Source organism: Triticum aestivum, chromosome 6D, assembly GCF_018294505.1.
Source record: "Triticum aestivum cultivar Chinese Spring chromosome 6D, IWGSC CS RefSeq v2.1, whole genome shotgun sequence".
Classification (NCBI taxonomy): domain Eukaryota; kingdom Viridiplantae; phylum Streptophyta; class Magnoliopsida; order Poales; family Poaceae; genus Triticum; species Triticum aestivum.
The window spans coordinates 484,171,076-484,189,532 of record NC_057811.1 but is presented as its reverse complement, the minus strand read 5'-3'; the positions used below and the strand labels follow the sequence as shown (position 1 = coordinate 484,189,532).

Below are 18,457 nucleotides of genomic sequence, written 5' to 3'. Positions count from 1 at the left end.
TGGGAGTTCATTGAGTAATTTGATTAGATGAACTTATTATCATGAACATAGTGTAAAATCTTTACACTATGTCTTGTAGATCAAATGGCCCACGTTGTCCTCAACTTCAACGCGTTCCTAGAGAAAACCAAGCTGAAAGATGATGGCAGCAACTATACGGACTGGGTCCGGAACCTGAGGATCATCCTCATAGCTGCCAAGAAAGATTATGTCTTAGAAGCACCGCTAGGTGAAGCACCAATCCCAGAGAACCAAGACGTTATGAACGCTTGGCAATCACGTGCTGATGATTACTCCCTCGTTCAGTGCGGCATGCTTTACAGCTTAGAACCGGGTCTTCAAAAGCGTTTTGAGAAACATGGAGCATATGAGATGTTCGAGGAGCTGAAAATGGTTTTCCAAGCTCATGCCCGGGTCGAGAGATATGAAGTCTCCGACAAGTTCTTCAGCTGTAAAATGGAGGAGAACAGTTCTGTTAGTGAGCACATACTCAGAATGTCTGGGTTACACAACCGCTTATCCCAGCTGGGAGTTAATCTCCCGGATGACGCGGTCATTGACAGAATCCTTCAGTCGCTTCCACCAAGCTACAAGAGCTTTGTGATGAACTTCAATATGCAGGGGATGGAAAAGACCATTCCTGAGGTATATTCAATGCTGAAATCAGCGGAGGTGGAGATCAAAAAAGAACATCAAGTGTTGATGGTGATAAAACCACTAAGTTCAAGAAGGGCAAGGGTAAGAAGAACTTCAAGAAGGACGGCAAGGGAGTTGCCGCGCCCGGTAAGCCAGTTACTGGGAAGAAGCCAAGGAATGGACCCAAGCCTGAGACTGAGTGCTTTTATTGCAAGGGAAGTGGTCACTGGAAGCGGAACTGCCCCAAATACTTAGCGGACAAGAAGGCCGGCAACACCAAAGGTATATGTGATATACATGTAATTGATGTGTACCTTACCAGTACTCGTAGTAGCTCCTGGGTATTTGATACCGGTGCGGTTGCTCATATTTGTAACTCAAAACAGGAACTGCGGAATAAACGGAGACTGGCAAAGGACGAGGTGACGATGCGCGTCGGGAATGGTTCCAAGGTCGATGTGATCGCCGTCCGCACGCTACCTCTGCATCTACCTACAGGATTAGTTTTAAACCTCAATAATTGTTATTTAGTGCCAGCTTTGAGCATGAACATTATATCTGGATCTCGTTTAATTCGAGATGGCTACTCATTTAAATCCGAGAATAATGGTTGTTCTATTTATTTGAGAGATATGTTTTATGGTCATGCCCCGCTAGTCAATGGTTTATTTTTGATGAATCTCGAACGTGATGTTACACATATTAATAGTGTGAATACCAAAAGATGTAAAGTTGATAACGATAGTTCCACATACTTGTGGCACTGCCGCCTTGGTCACATTGGTGTCAAGCGCATGAAGAAGCTCCATGCAGATGGACTTTTGGAGTCTCTTGATTACGAATCATTTGACACGTGCGAACCATGCCTCATGGGTAAGATGACCAAGACTCCGTTCTCCGGAACAATGGAGCGAGCAACCAACTTATTGGAAATCATACATACCGATGTGTGCGGTCCAATGAGTGTTGAGGCTCGCGGAGGATATCGTTATGTTCTCACTCTAACTGATGACTTAAGTAGATATGGGTATGTCTACCTAATGAAACACAAGTCTGAAACCTTTGAAAAGTTCAAGGAATTTCAGAGTGAGGTAGAGAATCAACGTGACAGGAAAATAAAATTCTTACGATCAGATCGTGGTGGAGAATATTTAAGTCACGAGTTTGGTACACACTTAAGGAAATGTGGAATCGTTTCACAACTCACGCCGCCTGGAACACCTCAGCGAAACGGTGTGTCCGAACATCGTAATCGCACTCTATTGGTATGGTGCGATCTATGATGTCTCTTACCGATTTACCGCTCTCATTTTGGGGCTATGCTTTAGAGACTGCCGCATTCACTTTAAATAGGGCTCCGTCGAAATCCGTTGAAACGACACCGTATGAATTATGGTTTGGGAAGAAACCTAAGCTGTCGTTTCTAAAAGTTTGGGGATGCGAAGCTTATGTCAAGAAATTTCAACCTGAAAAGCTCGAACCCAAGTCGGAGAAATGCGTCTTCATAGGATACTCTAAGGAAACTATTGGGTATACCTTCTACCTCAGATCCGAAGGCAAGATCTTCGTTGCCAAGAACGGGTCCTTTCTGGAGAAGGAGTTTCTCTCGAAAGAATTGAGTGGGAGGAAAGTGGAACTTGATGAGGTGATAGTCACCCCTTCCGAACCGGAAAGTAGCGCAGCGCGGGAAAATGTTCCTGTGGTGCCTACACCGACTGGGGAGGAAGTTAATGATGATGATCATGAAGCTTCGGATCAAGTTACTACTGAACTTCGTAGGTCCACAAGGACACGTTCCGCACCAGAGTGGTACGGCAACCCTGTCCTGGAAATCATGTTGTTAGACAATGGTGAACCTTCGAACTATGAAGAAGCGATGGCGGGCCCGGATTCCGACAAATGGCTAGAAGCCATGAAATCCGAGATAGGATCCATGTATGAAAATGAAGTATGGACTTTGACTGACTTGCCCGATGATCGGCGAGCCATAGAAAACAAATGGATCTTTAAGAAGAAGACAGACGCGGATGGTAATGTGACCATCTATAAGGCTCGACTTGTCGCTAAGGGTTATCGACAAGTTCAAGGGGTTGACTACGATGAGACTTTCTCACCCGTAGCGAAGCTGAAGTCCGTCCGAATCATGTTAGCAATTGCCGCATACTATGATTATGAGATATGGCAGATGGACGTCAAAACGGCATTCCTTAACGGCTTCCTTAAGGAAGAGTTGTATATGATGCAGCCGGAAGGTTTTGTCGATCCTAAGAATGCTAACAAAGTATGCAAGCTCCAGCGCTCAATCTATGGGTTGGTGCAAGCATCTCGGAGTTGGAACATTCGCTTTGATGAGATGATCAAAGCGTTTGGGTTTACACAGACTTATGGAGAAGCCTGTGTTTACAAGAAAGTGAGTGGGAGCTCTGTAGCATTTCTCATATTATATGTGGATGACATACTATTGATGGGAAATGATATAGAATTCTTGGAAAGTATAAAGGCCTATTTGAATAAGTGTTTTTCAATGAAGGACCTTGGAGAAGCTGCTTATATATTAGGCATCAAGATCTATAGAGATAGATCAAGACGCCTCATTGGTCTTTCACAGAGTACGTACCTTGACAAGATATTGAAGAAGTTCAATATGGATCAGTCCAAGAAGGGGTTCTTGCCTGTATTGCTAGGTGTGCAATTGAGCACGGCTCAATGCCCGACCACGGCAGAAGATAGAGAAAAGATGAGTGTCATCCCCTATGCCTCAGCCATAGGGTCTATTATGTATGCCATGCTGTGTACCAGACCTGATGTAAACCTTGCCGTAAGTTTGGTAGGAAGGTACCAAAGTAATCCCGGCATGGAACACTGGACAGCGGTCAAGAATATCCTGAAGTACCTGAAGAGGACTAAGGATATGTTTCTCGTTTATGGAGGTGACGAAGAGCTCGTCGTAAAGGGTTACGTCGATGCTAGCTTCGACACAGATCTGGATGACTCGAAGTCACAAACCGGATATGTGTATATTTTGAATGGAGGAGTAGTAAGCTGGTGCAGTTGCAAGCAAAGCGTCGTGGCGGGATCTGCATGTGAAGCGGAGTACATGGCAGCCTCGGAGGCAGCACAGGAAGCAGTCTGCATGAAGGAGTTCATTACCGACCTAGTGGTGATTCCCAATGCGTCGGGCCCGATGACTCTCTTTTGTGACAACACTAGAGCTATTGCCCTTGCGAAGGAGCCCGGGTTTCACAGGAAGACCAGGCATATCAAGCATCGCTTCAACTCCATTCGTGAAAGTGTTCAAAATGGAGACATAGATATTTGTAAAGTACATACGGACCTGTGTAGCAGATCCGTTGACTAAACCTCTCCCTAGAGCAAAACATGATCAACACTAGGACGCAATGGGTGTTCGATTCATCACAATGTAACTAGATTATTGACTCTAGTGCAAGTGGGAGACTGTTGGAAATATGCCCTAGAGGCAATAATAAATGGTTATTATTATATTTTTTTGTTCACGGTAATTGTCTATTGTTCATGCTATAATTGTGTTATCCGGAAATCGTAATACATGTGTGAATACATAGACCACAACGTGTCCCTAGTAAGCCTCTAGTTGACTAGCTCGTTGATCAACAGATAGTCATGGTTTCCTGACTATGGACATTGGATGTCATTGATAACGGGATCACATCATTAGGAGAATGATGTGATGGACAAGACCCAATCCTAAGCATAGCTCAAAGATCGTGTAGTTCGTTTGCTAGAGCTTTTCCAATGTCAAGTATCTTCTCCTTAGACCATGAGATCGTGCAACTCCCGGATACCGTAGGAGTACTTTGGGTGTGCCAAACGTCACAACGTAACTGGGTGACTATAAAGGTACACTACGGGTATCTCCGAAAGTGTCTGTTGGGTTGGCACGGATCGAGACTGGGATTTGTCACTCCGTATGACGGAGAGGTATCTCTGGGCCCACTCGGTAATGCATCATCATAATGAGCTCAATGTGACTAAGGAGTTAGTCACGGGATCATGCATTACGGTACGAGTAAAGAGACTTGCCGGTAACGAGATTGAACAAGGTATTGGGATACCGACGATCGAATCTCGGGCAAGTAACATACCGATTGACAAAGGGAATTGCATACGGGATTGATTGAATCCTCGACATCGTGGTTCATCCGATGAGATCATCGTGGAACATGTGGGAGCCAACATGGGTATCCAGATCCCGCTGTTGGTTATTGACCGGAGAGGCGTCTCGGTCATGTCTGCATGTCTCCCGAACCCGTAGGGTCTACACACTTAAGGTTCGGTGACGCTAGGGTTGTAGAGATATGAGTATGCGGAAACCCGAAAGTTGTTCGGAGTCCCGGATGAGATCCCGGACATCACGAGGAGTTCCGGAATGGTCCGGAGGTGAAGAATTATATATAGGAAGTCAAGTTTCGGCCACTGGGAAAGTTTCGGGGGTTATCGGTATTGTACCGGGACCACCGGAAGGGTCCCGGGGGTCCACCGGGTGGGGCCACCTATCCCGGAGGGCCCCATGGGCTGAAGTGGGAAGGGAACCAGCCCTTAGTGGGCTGGGGCGCCCCCCATGGGCCTTCCCCCTGCGCCTAGGGTTAGAAACCCTAGGGTGGGGGGCGCCCCACTTGCCTTGGGGGGCAAGTCTCCCCCCTGGCCGCCGCCCCCCCATGCAGATGGGTTCCTGGCCGGCGCCCCCCTCCCTCCCAGGGGGCCTATATAAAGGGGGGAGGGAGGGCAGTAGTATTACAGCCTTGGGCGCCTCCCTCCTCCCCTGCTACACCTCTCCCTCTCGCAGAAGCTCGGCGAAGCCCTGCCGAGATCCCGCTACATCCACCACCACGCCGTCGTGCTGCTGGATCTCCATCAACCTCTCCTTCCCCCTTGCTGGATCAAGAAGGAGGAGACGTCGCTGCACCGTACGTGTGTTGAACGCGGAGGTGCCGTCCGTTCGGCACTCGGTCATCGGTGATTTGGATCACGGCGAGTACGACTCCATCAACCTCGTTCATTGGAACGCTTCCGCTCGCGATCTACAAGGGTATGTAGATGAACTCCTTTCCCCTCGTTGCTAGTATACTCCATAGATGGATCTTGGTGAGCGTAGAAAAATTTTAAAAATTCTGCTACGATCCCCAACAGGAAACAGTTCACCGGAATGGTTCCTGGTCTGCAGAGGGAGCTGCGATTTAGACACCCCAAAGTAAGTAGTACTAGCTAGTTCCGCGCATCTTTCATTGATTCTAGTTTCATCAATACCATTTGTCATGCTTGATTATCAGTTTGATTGAACTGTATTTCTCGTAAAGTGCTTATGGCAGGAAGGCGGGAATAATTTATGTGGATACTACGTTTGCGATTTCATCTACAACTCGACCTCTCAGCGGGGCTACTCTGACGAACAATATGAAATACGTAAACAATATTCACAATTTTATTTTATTACCATCAATTGTGTTGAGTTTCTTTCATATATATGTATTGACCACCTTCTTTATATTAGATGTGGCAGATGCGGGATGAACTCCTACCACATGATCGCATACGAGCAATTCAAGAGGAATTGGCGGGATTCTTTCTTGACCACATCATACATAAAAACGGAGAATACCATGTGGAAATTGAAATGGATTTTAGATGTTATGAATTGTAAGAGATGTTATATTGTATATATGTAGTAGCGTCGGATAGATATACGAAAACTTGTTGTTCGACCAATCTCGGAGAAAGAGAGGTCACTTCTCTCTGTATATGCTCATGACGATCTTGTGTAATTAATGGTTTCTTCATTTGCTTACTAGCTAGCGTTTCGAGTTCTCTCTATATGTATAGTAGGTAGCGTCGACCAAGCACGAAGAAAGAGAGGTCACTTCTCTCTATATGTAGTAGCTATAGCTAACACAATATGAAACCCCTAAATTAACCCTCTAAAACCACTAAACCCCCCCCCCCCCCCCCCTCCCCAAAAAAAAACCCATCGCCTGCGAGCTGCTGACGCGTGCCTATCTTTTGGTCCCGGTTGGTGTACCAACCGGGACTAAAGATCCTCCTCCCTGGGCGCCCCACAGCGGCCACGTGGACTTCCTTTGATCCCGGTTCGTAAGCCAATCGGGACTAAAGATTTTGGGCATTAGTCCCGTTTGTTTTGTCCCGAGTCCAGAACCGGGACTAAAGGCCCTCTGAAACCGAGAGACTAGTACCATGTTTTCTACTAGTGCATCTACCTGGATCGTCTCCATAACGGATCGCTAGTGACTAACAAAATATGAGGTGTATACTATTAAAAAAAAACATACAATGCTATGGGGCATCCCACCTCTTATCTTATCCGTCCATCTAACATCCGATGGCTCTAGTGGTAAGTTTCCAGATTTTCACTGAATTTCCGTTTTCACCTGATACTTCGCCAACATACAATTGGTTCTCTGTTTGAAGGAGGTACGGTGTAATTTTTATGACACATATAGTCCATATAACACAAACAATTTTGGCATATAGTCCAAATAACATGGTAAAAGGTATTCTTGTACTGGCATTTCCAGGTAATCTTGGCAGCGCTTCAAACCAAACATGAAGACCATAGATAGTCAGAAGCATCAAACATGATTACATTCAACAGATCTAAATAAAATGATTTATTTACTTTGTAAACTTATGTAGTATTAATTGTGATTTTGTTATTCTAGTTTGTGTATATTTTGTGTGCTTGCAATCCAACAGAAACCAGTCAAATAACACCCCAACTTCAGTTCTCCTAACAATTGCCATCAAACTGAGTGATGCTCTACTTTGTGAATTTCACATTTTGAGCTCTACTTTTCAGAAAGTTGTTTTGAAATATACTTGAAGTGAAGATACACTTATAGCTTCAAAAAGGTTAACAAAACCATCTACGGGCTTGCTAAAAATCTTCAGTGTAAATGATAACCATTTCCTGCTCAAATCAAGTTCAACATAACTGCTGTAAAACAGCAGGAATTGTCTCAACCCCTTACATTGGGTAACATTACTACCACTACTAGTACATCAGAGCAAAACAGATTGGAGAAACACAGCCACTTCCTTTCTTCCTAGAAACTTCACTTTTGCTTCTTGGGCATCCTGTAACCACCAACGACGCAAGCATGGTCGCGCTCAAAGGGCTCCAGGGTCACCTGCTCTGAGGGCTTGAACTGGTCGGCCTTGAGCTTCTCCACTTCACTGGCAAACACGGCCTCGGCCGCCTGGGTGGAATCGATACAGTTCGCCTAATCAAAGGAAAGAGGAATGTCAGCTTAAATGGCAACTTCAAAAATTTATCAGGGATGTGATGTGTGTCTTTGCACCCTCAAGTATGAAACTGACTAGTACCTTGATGGAAATGACAAAGTGGCCACCATTCTTCAGGAAGTATGATGCGTTAAGGGCTAAGATTCTAGCCTGTGGGAGACAAGATGCAGAAATGCTTAATCACAATATTATAGTCACCCACACTTAAGTATGTTGCAATATTCAACCTGAGATTTTTTTTATTGAAAAGCAAGCTGAAGTTTTGAGTACCAAAATTCCCTCAATGCAATAACAAATTCAAAATCAAAGCTTCAAGGTGAGTATGTGAAGCAAAGATATCAGATTATAAGACCACTAGTTACTGAACCAGCAAATTCAAATTCAGAAAGAAAAATGTAGTTCCTCGACGTCCAATCGCAACACAAGAAATTCCGCACTGGATAGCGAGAGGAACATTGTTTTCTGCTACCAATCTCCTTATTCCCCGGGAACCATGCAAGTTAATTCACGGGCACGAATACTGTTAAGAGAAGCAGATCAAAACACACATAGCACGATCAAAGCAGCTATTCACAGCAAAGACAACAGATACGAATCAAGATTTCAAAGACAACTCAGTCCCTTAGATGTTCTTTGACCATGCGATCATTTCCGCAGGAGTCATTACAGGTCTGTAACTGTAAAATTGGCTCATCACGGTTGTCAAAATAACAAAAGAGGAAAACGGTACAACAAGAGATCGATGTATGCAAGAGACTCAGGATTGCTTTAACATTAGGTAGAAAAAGTTTTTATTTACTGTATTCAACAAACTTGATGAATGATGACTTATAATGTGAGAAGATGACTTATCAAAGAAGAATCTTGAATAAATAACAAGGCTTGATGCGCAAGGAACTTCCAACCAAAATAAATACAGCACTAGCTAATCATAAACAATTGTGTGTCACAGCTGGAAGGGTGCAAGGCTATACTTGTAACATACCATCCAAACTGAATAAGGCAAATTAGCAAAAAAATAGTGACTGAAATACAATATGCGATGGCCAAAATCCAATGACATAGACATGTAGAAGCAGGCAAAAAAAAGATATGGCAATGGGCATAAATGCATCAGAAACTCGATTTTGCATCATACATTGTGATGTCCTGAAGGGGAATCCGAGTTAGCTCATCATATGCTAAGCCCAAATATGGCCACAAAAAATCAAGTAAACATTTTTTGCACACTAATAAAAGTAGATTGTTAGACACCAGTTATTGTTAACCACTGGTATGGGGATCATTTGATATACCATCAAATGTGATGGTAATGGATTTTATTATGGCTGTAATCAAAATGCATAAGAAAATGCAGCAAACCAAAAAATTAGAGGCATGAACGCATCAGAGACTCGATTTTGCATCATCCATTTGATGTCCTTTAGGGGAATCCGAGTAAAGCTCATCTTTTGCTAAGCCGCCAACAACTCACGAAAGAGTTGCACACAGACAAACAATAACAGTAAGTGTAAACTACAATAACTGATGTTGATAGTAAGCAAGACTGTAGAAGCAGAGCTCTAGAAATTCTTCATAAAAGGCATACCTGGTCAGGCTGTGCAACATCTGAAAAGATAACATCAACCATGCCGACCAGCATCCGGTATTTGGCAGGGTGCCTAGCATCCTCGATGATGGGGATGACATTGGTCCTCTTCTTGGCCATGTTGACAAGATCCCTACCACTCCGGTGAGAGAACTCAACGGCATACACCAACCCAGTCTGCATAGTGATGGACGTTAAAACAACTTACATTAAGCAGCATTCACTTGAAATACGCAAAGGAAATAGCGACGAGATCTCACCGGTCCAACAATGTCAGACACATGAGACACGGTTGTTCCAGAGGCAGCTCCGAGGTACAGCACACGAGTTCCAGGAGCCTGAAACAACAACCACAAAGTCAGCTACTACAATGGTTCTAGTCTGAACTACATCCTTGACAAAGCGAGGCATTCAAACAGTCCAGAACGAAAGCCGAGGCACGAAAAGGACTTACAATCCAGATGTTGTCCACACCACCGAGCACAGCAGCAGCCAGCTTGGACCTGAAGGGGTTCCACACCCTGTACTCCACCTTGGATCCGTCCTCGTTCTGCATAATACCAACATAACAACGAACATCAGTCTACATGCATCTGTAGAACAGTAATGAATCATTTCACAACAGCACCAATAAGTGCATCTCTCAACCAGCAATTGCATCATTTACATATAGGCATAAAAAGCGCATCTTTCAAACAGCAATGAACATCATTCACATGCTCTAGAAGCATAACAGAGTAAACATCATTCACATGCTCTAGAAGCAGACCAGAGCATAAGTGGATATATCTAAAAACTACCGACATAAGCGTATCATTTGCTCCTCTAGGAACTAACAATAGCCGAATCTAAGATGATGAACCGGCTGAATCGAAGCTGGTTTACCATGTGCTACTCGACGCCGTACGCACAGCAGCAGTAAAAAGTCTTAAGAATTTGTGTGGAACCGCGCATAAGCATGAGAGGCAACCGAGAGGGAGCACGGACCTGGACGGAGACTCTCTTCTCGCCGTAGACGGACTCGCCGGCGACCATGTTCTTGGTGCAGAGCGCGTCCTCCTTGGCCTTGGCGATGAAGACGCCGTCGTGCTTGTGCGGCACGACGACCACCTTGGCCCCGCCCTTCATGCCTGGACCTCCCCTTCCCCCACCCCTGCCGCCGCCGCGGCCGCCCCTGCCGGCGCTCCGGCCGCCGAACCCCCGGCCGCCACTGCGGCCGCCGCCGTCGCTCCTCCCGCCGAAGCCGCGCCCACGGCCCCCGCGGCCGCCGCTGTCGCCGAAGCCCCTGCCGCCGCCGCGCCCTCCTCCTCCTCTCATGGGTGCCCTCATGGTGTGGGTCGTGTGGTGCTGCTGGTAGCCGCCGCCGCCGGGAGGGTTTAGGGTTTTGGGGAGGGAGTGAGGGTTTGGGAGGGAGGTTGGGGGAGGACTTATAGAGGGGGAATTAGGGTTGGGGTTTCATCTGGGCCGTTGGTGGGGTGAATGGTGGATGGACGGCTGGATCGCACGGTTTTATTAAGGACTTGGTAAAGAATGATTTATATTACTAATCGTGGCGTTTTATAATAAATTATTCAGGATGGCCGAGTGGTCTAAGGCGCCTGATTCAAGTTCAGGTCCTCGTTGAGGGCGTGGGTTCGAACCCCACTCCTGACATTTCCATTTTTGTTATTTTCATATATTTTCTATTTATTTATTACTAGCAAAAGGCCCCTACATAGTAACGGAAGAAAAAAAATCATAATCTTCAATGGTCATGATCACATTTCACCGCATTATCGACATACATTACCACTCTCAATTTCGTGCAATCATGAACATTTTTTTTAACTCGCGAACATACCTGAAATCGTGAACATTTCAAATTCATGAACACTTTTACAAATTTTTCGAACATTTTCTGAATTCATGAACAGTTTATGCTATTTGCAAACTCGTCGATCGAATCGGGCGCCCCGGAACGTCGAATGAAAGTGGTCTTTCTACACCCCTATCTATATGATTTTTAGGGCCCCTTTTCCCCTATCCCTCCCTTGTGTTTAGGAGCGGGATCTGCCCAAGACCTATGGTGGTCATGATCACATTTCACCGCATTATCGACATACATTACCACTCTCAATTTCGTGCAATCATGAACATTTTTTTTAACTCGCGAACATACCTGAAATCGTGAACATTTCAAATTCATGAACACTTTTACAAATTTTTCGAACATCTTCTAAAATCAAAAACATTTTCTGAATTCATGAACATTTTATACTATTTGCAAACTCGTCGATCGAATCGGGCGCCCCGGAACGTCGAATGAAAGTGGTCTTTCTACACCCCTATCTATATGATTTTTAGGGCCCCTTTTCCCCTATCCCTCCCTTGTGTTTAGGAGCGGGATCTGCCCAAGACCTATGGTGGTCATGATCACATTTCACCGCATTATCGACATACATTACCACTCTCAATTTCGTGCAATCATGAACATTTTTTTTAACTCGCGAACATACCTGTAATCGTGAACATTTCAAATTCATGAACACTTTTACAAAATTTTCGAACATCTTCTAAAATCAAAAACATTTTCTGAATTCATGAACATTTTATACTATTTGCAAACTCGTCGATCGAATCGGGCGCCCCAGAACGTCGAATGAAAGTGGTCTTTCTACACCCCTATCTATATGATTTTTAGGGCCCCTTTTCCCCTATCCCTCCCTTGTGTTTAGGAGCGGGATCTGCCCAAGACCTATGGTGGTACAGATGGCACGGACTCCACAAGCATCCCACACCCTCTGAGAAAGAAACTCCTCAACCATCACAAGATAAAGAAGTATGACGCTCTGTGTCTGACTCTATTGGTCATAGTTCCTTCCTGTTGTGGCTGGTGCTCGTTTGCGCGCGTGTGAACCACCAGATCATAAGGAAAGATTCCTCTCGGGGCATCTGAGAACGATTCGAGCCGTATGAAGGGAAACTCCAACGTACAGTTTGTTTTTTTTTGGGGGGGGGGGGGAGGAGCCCGACAGGGTCCCCCCACTGACTTGGCCCGGGCCTAAGTGAAAGTGCAAAAGTGAAGTGGTGGGCCTACCCATCCCAACCTTGGGTATGCTGGGATTCGCGAAGAGCAGCACCTTACGATGTATCAGAGGAGATAGCTATGATCGTTACTTTATCAGTATCGAAGAGATGCGACAAAGTGTTCGGATCATTGTGCAATGTCCTAATCAAATGCCTAGTGGCATGGTCAAAGCCGATGATTGTAAGCTATGTCCTCCATCACGATCTCTAATGAAACTATCCATGGAATCGTGCGCCGTGTGAAACGTAGATCATCGCTGTTCTTAACTGAGACTCACGTTAAGCTCTGTCTCGGAACCGCCATGGGGTTAGGAGTAAAGCATCCGCCGTTTACCAATGCACCCAGTTCTCCTCATATTTGATTCTTTTTTTGGTATCATTGGTTCCACGTACGTCTTTTGGGCGAGCCCGAGGTTGGCGCATCTTGTTGAGCGTGGAGAAACATAGGGAACCCCAATATCTTTCTTCGGAGCAGTTTCTTTTCCCGTCCCCTCGCCCCGGCATAGCGCTTCGCTTTCGGTTCTTCAAAGGAATCAACTTACTTCTCCCTTCTTCATTGATCCAGGGGAAAGGGAACCGTCTACCGTCTACCAGTTTCTTTAAAGATCGTGAACATTTTTTAACAATTTTCTTGAATCGGCGAACATTTTTAGAATGGACGAACATTTTTAGAATGGACGAACATTTTCCTGAAAATTGCCGGAACAAGTTTTGAAATTCACAAACATTTTTCTGATTTAGCGAACATTCTTTGAAATGCATTATCATTTTTTTCAATAATCGAATATTTTATGAATGGATAAACTATTTTGTAAGTCACGAACAGTTTTTGAGTTTTTATGATATTTTCCCATTAATGAAAATTTTCTGAATTGGCAAAATTAGTTCAATTTTATTAACATTTCTAAATATATAAAAAAGTAAAAATCATGAATATTTTTTGATTTCTCGAACATTCGTTTTCAAAATTTTAAACTTTTTTTGAATAAGCAAGCACTTTTTTTATAAAATCACGAACATCTTTGAATAAATAAACCTTTTATGATTTACTAAAAAAATTAAATATATTTTTGGATGGGCCGGCCTAAGCGCGGGAAACTCTGTGTGAAACGTTTATTATCACTAATAGATGGTATTGGTGTATAATATTTTGTAACTTTTGAGAAAAATTTCGTGACGTATTGTTAGAAGCAATATCCCCTTTATTATTAGTACCAAACGGGTTGTGCGTTGTAATGGGAGAAAAAAAATCTTCAATGGCCATGACCACATTTTGCTGCAGCACCGAGATACACTATCACTCTTATTTTCTTTAAATTGTGAATAATTTTTAAAAATCATGAACATTTTTTTATAACTCGTGAATATATATGAAATCATGAACATTTTTAAAATTAGTGTATTTATTGCTCTTGAGTGAGATACGTAACAGAATTCTTTTTATCCTGAGAAATCATTGCACATTGCTACAGAAAAAGAGACGTACAAAGAAGAGAAAGGAAAGAGATGCGGTCACCTATACTCGAGCTCCAGACGGATTGTCTCTCTCCGTTGCCACTTACGAGGGATGAGGACGAAGGCGGCGGCGCCATGGACTGCTCGGCCTCCTGGTCCGTCTCTCCGGCGCCACGCGCTGCAGGCCGAGGCGCGAGGACGGCGATAAAGATTGAGGTCGAGAAGATTTGGTCGATGGTGGTCGCGTAGGCGATTGGGAGCAGGAGGAGGACGATCGGCGCCCTTGCCCTCGTCCGGTCACCGAACCCTATCAGCTACCTCCTAACAGATCCACGACCACACAATGGTGTTCCCCCAATGGATGGCCACTCTTAGCATCCACAGGTGCAGGATTCGCAGCGGCGGCGCTGGAAACACTCGACGCCGATGTTGTGCATGGGAGAGGCGAAATCGAGGGCAGGGAAGATGGATGAGGATCGAGATTGCTTCAGGAGGGAGGAAAAGGCGTGAGAAAATAGACCGACGGCACCGCAGCGCGGACGGGAGGCTTGGCCCCACGAGACAGAGAGATCCGATGTTGCCACTGCTCGGGAGCGCGGGTCTACGCCAAGGGCAGAGCCTCCTCATCGTCGTCGTTTTACGAGTGGCCGCGGTGTGGCTAGCATCGCACCGACGGAGGGGAGACGAGGCAGGGTGAAATGGAAGTTGTGAGATGGAAAGAAAACCACAAAAAAAACTGAATTAGGGAGTACCCATAGTAAGCCAGCCAATAGTAAGTACCCTAACTTAAGAAGTTCTCTTAGCTAGCGCATGTCCATTAATGTGACCACCGCATGCTCCTGCATGAGTTTCATGAATGGTTTGTTTTCGAATCCTATCTCTCTGGGGAAAGGTATCTTTTTTCAATTCGAACAACGGTATCCCTACCTGGCAAACTATCCTCATTTTCGAAGTCCCTAGTTTTGTCCTCTGCTGTAGTATTCCGGATTTTTATAATCGTAGACGATCGTGGAATATTCATCTATCTTATTAGGTAACTACTTTAGCTGCTCTCGAAACTGAACCATCGTGAATAGAACTAGCGCTTAAGGAAGAGTAGGATATGTTAGCAAGTCATATTCAATCACCCGGTCTTCTCCTTCCTAGCTTTTAGATTTTATGATTCTCTCTTGGATTTTCATACACTTAGCCGTGTACGTATCTTGGCTAAACTCGAACCTATAGTTGATCCATCCATACTCGGTAAAGAATCAAAAAGGTACTCGAAGACGACTTTGAATGGGAGGAGGTTTTCTTTTTATCCCCCCTAACCTTATTTTTATGTCTTCTTCGTTCTCAGTCCCTACGGTCCATTGTAGGATGATTTTCATAAGGCCTCGAATTCGTTGGCAAGGTGATCAGGGAGAGAGGGGGTGAAGGGGAAGCAGTGGCAGCGGCGGCGAGGGAGAGGAGAGACGAGAAGAGGAGAGGTTGCGTGTGGGGGAGAGGGCGTGCAGTGCAGGGCTGGGCCGCGTGTGTGAGGCCTTCTTTACTGCGCCCACCAAAAATTATCGACCGACAAAACAGTGCCCTCCTCAGCCCCTAATGTACACGTGGACACGCTCGTTGCTCGCTCCTTCCGCGTAGCTTAATGGGTTTGATGTTTGAGCATTTTAGATCACTTTGTTCAATGTTTGATGGTCTCCACTTTGCTTTGCATGTTATGCCTGAAACTTCGAATTTAAAAAATATAGATTAATAATAGTGTTGAATGTATGCGTGCAATCTTAATGTATGCGTCTCAGTAGCAGACCAGAAACAAATATCGACTTCTACTCTCCAAAGCAGACCAGAAACTAGTATCGACTTATCCTCGGGGGGGAAGAAGTCTTCATTCGGCCCATTGTCAAATAGCTCTGAGGAAAAGGCTGCACTGAACTAGAAACCACTAGGTTCGCCTTGCCCGGGAGGACTTGATCTTCTTGATTCAGCAGATCAACGCATCCCACTATCTGAAAGAAAAGAAGGAACGCAACCTTTCTCTTCTCCAGAACTGGACGGGGAGAGTAGTATCCTGCACTAACCAATTAGAAGCAAGAGCTATGGGCATACTTAACTAGAACTCCCTCTTACTTAACTTCACTAACCAGCCCTAACTTAATGGAACTTACCTTAGTACACTATTTCTATTATACAGAGCCAGAGAAAGAAAACGATCTTCTCATCTTATCAATCCTAAGCAGGAAAGTCCTGTTAGTGAGTGGTAAAACAATAGATCCGACTAAACTAGTCCTCGTAGATTCAAGTAGTGGATCGGTACAATGGTTGTCTTCTCCTTTTGTCCGTAACAGGTCCAAAACTCAAGACTTTGCGCACCCACCATTCACTAAATTAAGGAAGAGAAGTGGGTTGTGAAGCCCCTACTTTGAAGGGGCTATTCTGCCCTGACTTTTTGTCACTCATACACGAAGTCAGTAGTGAAACGGGTTCCCCTACTGTAATCTTTCACTAGCCCCAATGGATACGCACATTCGATAGAATCATAGTTTCCCCTACTTTCAATTTCTAATCGACGATGAAGCTCTTTCCCCTTTCTTCGACCTCCTTCCTGATATTCCTTAACTAATACTTGCCCACCTCCTCTCATTGAGCACTGTCTTCTGCAAAAGCAGGTTTCTAGTTTGCTTTGTTTGCGGACAAGAAGGGAGAAGTGAACTACTGACTAAACCAGAACTCATACTAGTCCATTCCTTCCCAGAACTGCACCGACTACAAGATGTATGAACCTATCGATCCACTTGTAGGGCGGAGATTGTATTTCTCTTTCCAGCGTTCAAAGCTCCAAGTGCTAGAATCAATGGATGCATGCCCAGCTCCAAATACAGATGCAAAGCCTCCAGACAGTGCTGATTCGGGAAGTAGTTGCGGTCACGTTTTCTTCTGGTGGATGGTATCGATCAGCGTTTGAAGGAAGCTCTGTTTTCCTATCAGCATTAGTCAGCTTTCGAGTCCTTCAAGCGAGTGCCGCAGGGAAAGGAAGAGTATTTCATCATGGCCATTTATTAGGACTACTTGGATAAGTTAGGACAGTTTCTCTAAGGCCAGCTATTGAGTTAGTCGGTTCATAGGTTGTCGTAAAATATGGGTGTAGGAAGCCTGGACTCTGATTACTGATTATGAAAGCGAGGACTCTTTTTCTCTCTCCCCATTAACGGGAAACTATCTTAACCTCCTTCAGCAAGTTCGTTATCTACAAGTAAGTTAGAGAATTCCTGTTGTCAAGCTAGTTATCTTATACAATACTTTTCTAAGCGGCATCGTCCTGATTCAAGCTATTGATCAACCTTCACTTTCACTTCCTGAAGGGCGTTCGAAGCACCCAATCAAGGGTACTTCTCTCTAGCTTACAGAAACAATCACTTAGGCTGACGATGAGAAGTTTCGCCCCATGGCGAGTAAGATGTTTTCCAATCCATGGGAATGAAAGACATAGATAGCGAGCGGGCTACCCACTCTAAACCCACGCCAATCCTTACCATTGGTAACTCTAATTACAAGCCTAATTTGGAACAGAATACCGGTATTTTCTTTTGATTCAAGCACACGAGTCCGATCTCCGGTTAGTCAGATCCATGCATCGAAGATGGGAGCTAGCCAGGAACTATATATGGTATTCTCTTTACTGCGCGCGATAGCTTAGTAAACTCTTTCCTGATCTGTTCTATTGGGCTCACTTCTGCTTATTCGCGTAGAGAGGCATATTTCATTCGATTTGGCTTTAGTTAGTACTTTTTTAGGGAAAGAGTAGGATTCAGGGAAGGAAGTGCTTGCCTTTCACCTGCTGATTGATTCTTATCTAAAACGATTATGCTTGGTCCTATGTAAATAAATGTCACATGCTATGTTTTTCTATGGCCTAGAAACGGCTTTATCCACCTGTTGTAGGGAATGCCTCAACGCATGTGTCTACCCACTCTTTTGTGTAATGTGCTGGAACTCTCTCTCACCTCGAAATGCCATTTATAGATAGTTAGAATGTGCTTGCTGATATCGAAACACTCCTGGGGACGCCTGACCAACTTGAGATGCTCTTGTAGAAAGAACTCTATTTTGATCTAATCACCGGAACAGCAGCTTTAGGGCAGTATCCCACAGCTGGCTAATAAATATGCCTTTGCAGTCGTTATGAGCGATATCTTGGCGTACCATTAAAGGGAGTTAGTGGGCACCGTAAGTAGGAATCGAGAACTTGATGAACATACCAACCAGTATGTGAATCTGTAAGTGGAGGTTTTTTAGGCTATATCTAGCTTTCCCTGCCTGGTGAGCCTAGTCTTTCCATGATTTCAGTTCAGAAGGACTATCTGAATGCCATATACCAATCCCAATCCTCCAGCTAATAACCTATCACACACAGTGTGATATCTCCCTTTTCTC

The 18,457-nt window shown here is 44.7% G+C and overlaps 1 protein-coding gene, 4 non-coding genes and 1 pseudogene across 5 annotated transcripts; 1 reads left to right on the top strand and 5 right to left on the bottom strand.

Annotated features, from left to right (window-relative positions):
• Nucleotides 1–7,573: 7,573 nt before the first annotated feature.
• On the bottom strand, nt 7,574–10,923 carry LOC123146227 (rRNA 2'-O-methyltransferase fibrillarin 1). Its single transcript, XM_044565836.1, has 6 exons — nt 10,508–10,923; nt 9,975–10,070; nt 9,781–9,858; nt 9,521–9,697; nt 8,014–8,082; nt 7,574–7,910 (listed from the first exon to the last, which is right to left on the bottom strand). The coding sequence occupies exons 1-6, from the start codon at nt 10,847–10,849 to the stop codon at nt 7,743–7,745; spliced, it is 930 nt and encodes a 309-aa protein (XP_044421771.1). The 5' UTR covers nt 10,850–10,923; the 3' UTR covers nt 7,574–7,742.
• LOC123146705 (small nucleolar RNA snoR136) lies at nt 8,324–8,469 on the bottom strand. The gene has a single exon (XR_006472899.1). It is a non-coding gene; the product is annotated as a small nucleolar RNA snoR136 (small nucleolar RNA).
• LOC123146504 (uncharacterized) lies at nt 8,541–8,636 on the bottom strand (annotated as a pseudogene).
• On the bottom strand, nt 9,042–9,116 carry LOC123146624 (small nucleolar RNA snoR60). Its single transcript, XR_006472836.1, has one exon. It is a non-coding gene; the product is annotated as a small nucleolar RNA snoR60 (small nucleolar RNA).
• Nucleotides 9,315–9,389, bottom strand: LOC123146625 (small nucleolar RNA snoR60). Its single transcript, XR_006472837.1, has one exon. It is a non-coding gene; the product is annotated as a small nucleolar RNA snoR60 (small nucleolar RNA).
• A 167-nt stretch (nt 10,924–11,090) lies between the features above and the next one.
• TRNAL-CAA (transfer RNA leucine (anticodon CAA)) lies at nt 11,091–11,173 on the top strand. Its single transcript has one exon. It is a non-coding gene; the product is annotated as a tRNA-Leu (tRNA).
• The last annotated feature ends 7,284 nt before the right edge of the window (nt 11,174–18,457 follow it).

Bases quoted from the DNA above. Each gene is read 5' to 3' on its own strand.
- LOC123146227 (XM_044565836.1), bottom strand. From the start codon at position 10,849: ATGAGGGCACCCATGAGAGGAGGAGGAGGGCGCGGCGGCGGCAGGGGC. The intron at 10,071-10,507 runs GTCCGTGCTCCC...GGTATTATGCAG, and splicing joins AGAAGAGAGTCTCCGTCCAG to AACGAGGACGGATCCAAGGT. The intron at 8,083-9,520 runs GTATGCCTTTTA...TGTCTCCCACAG, and splicing joins ATGTTGCACAGCCTGACCAG to GCTAGAATCTTAGCCCTTAA.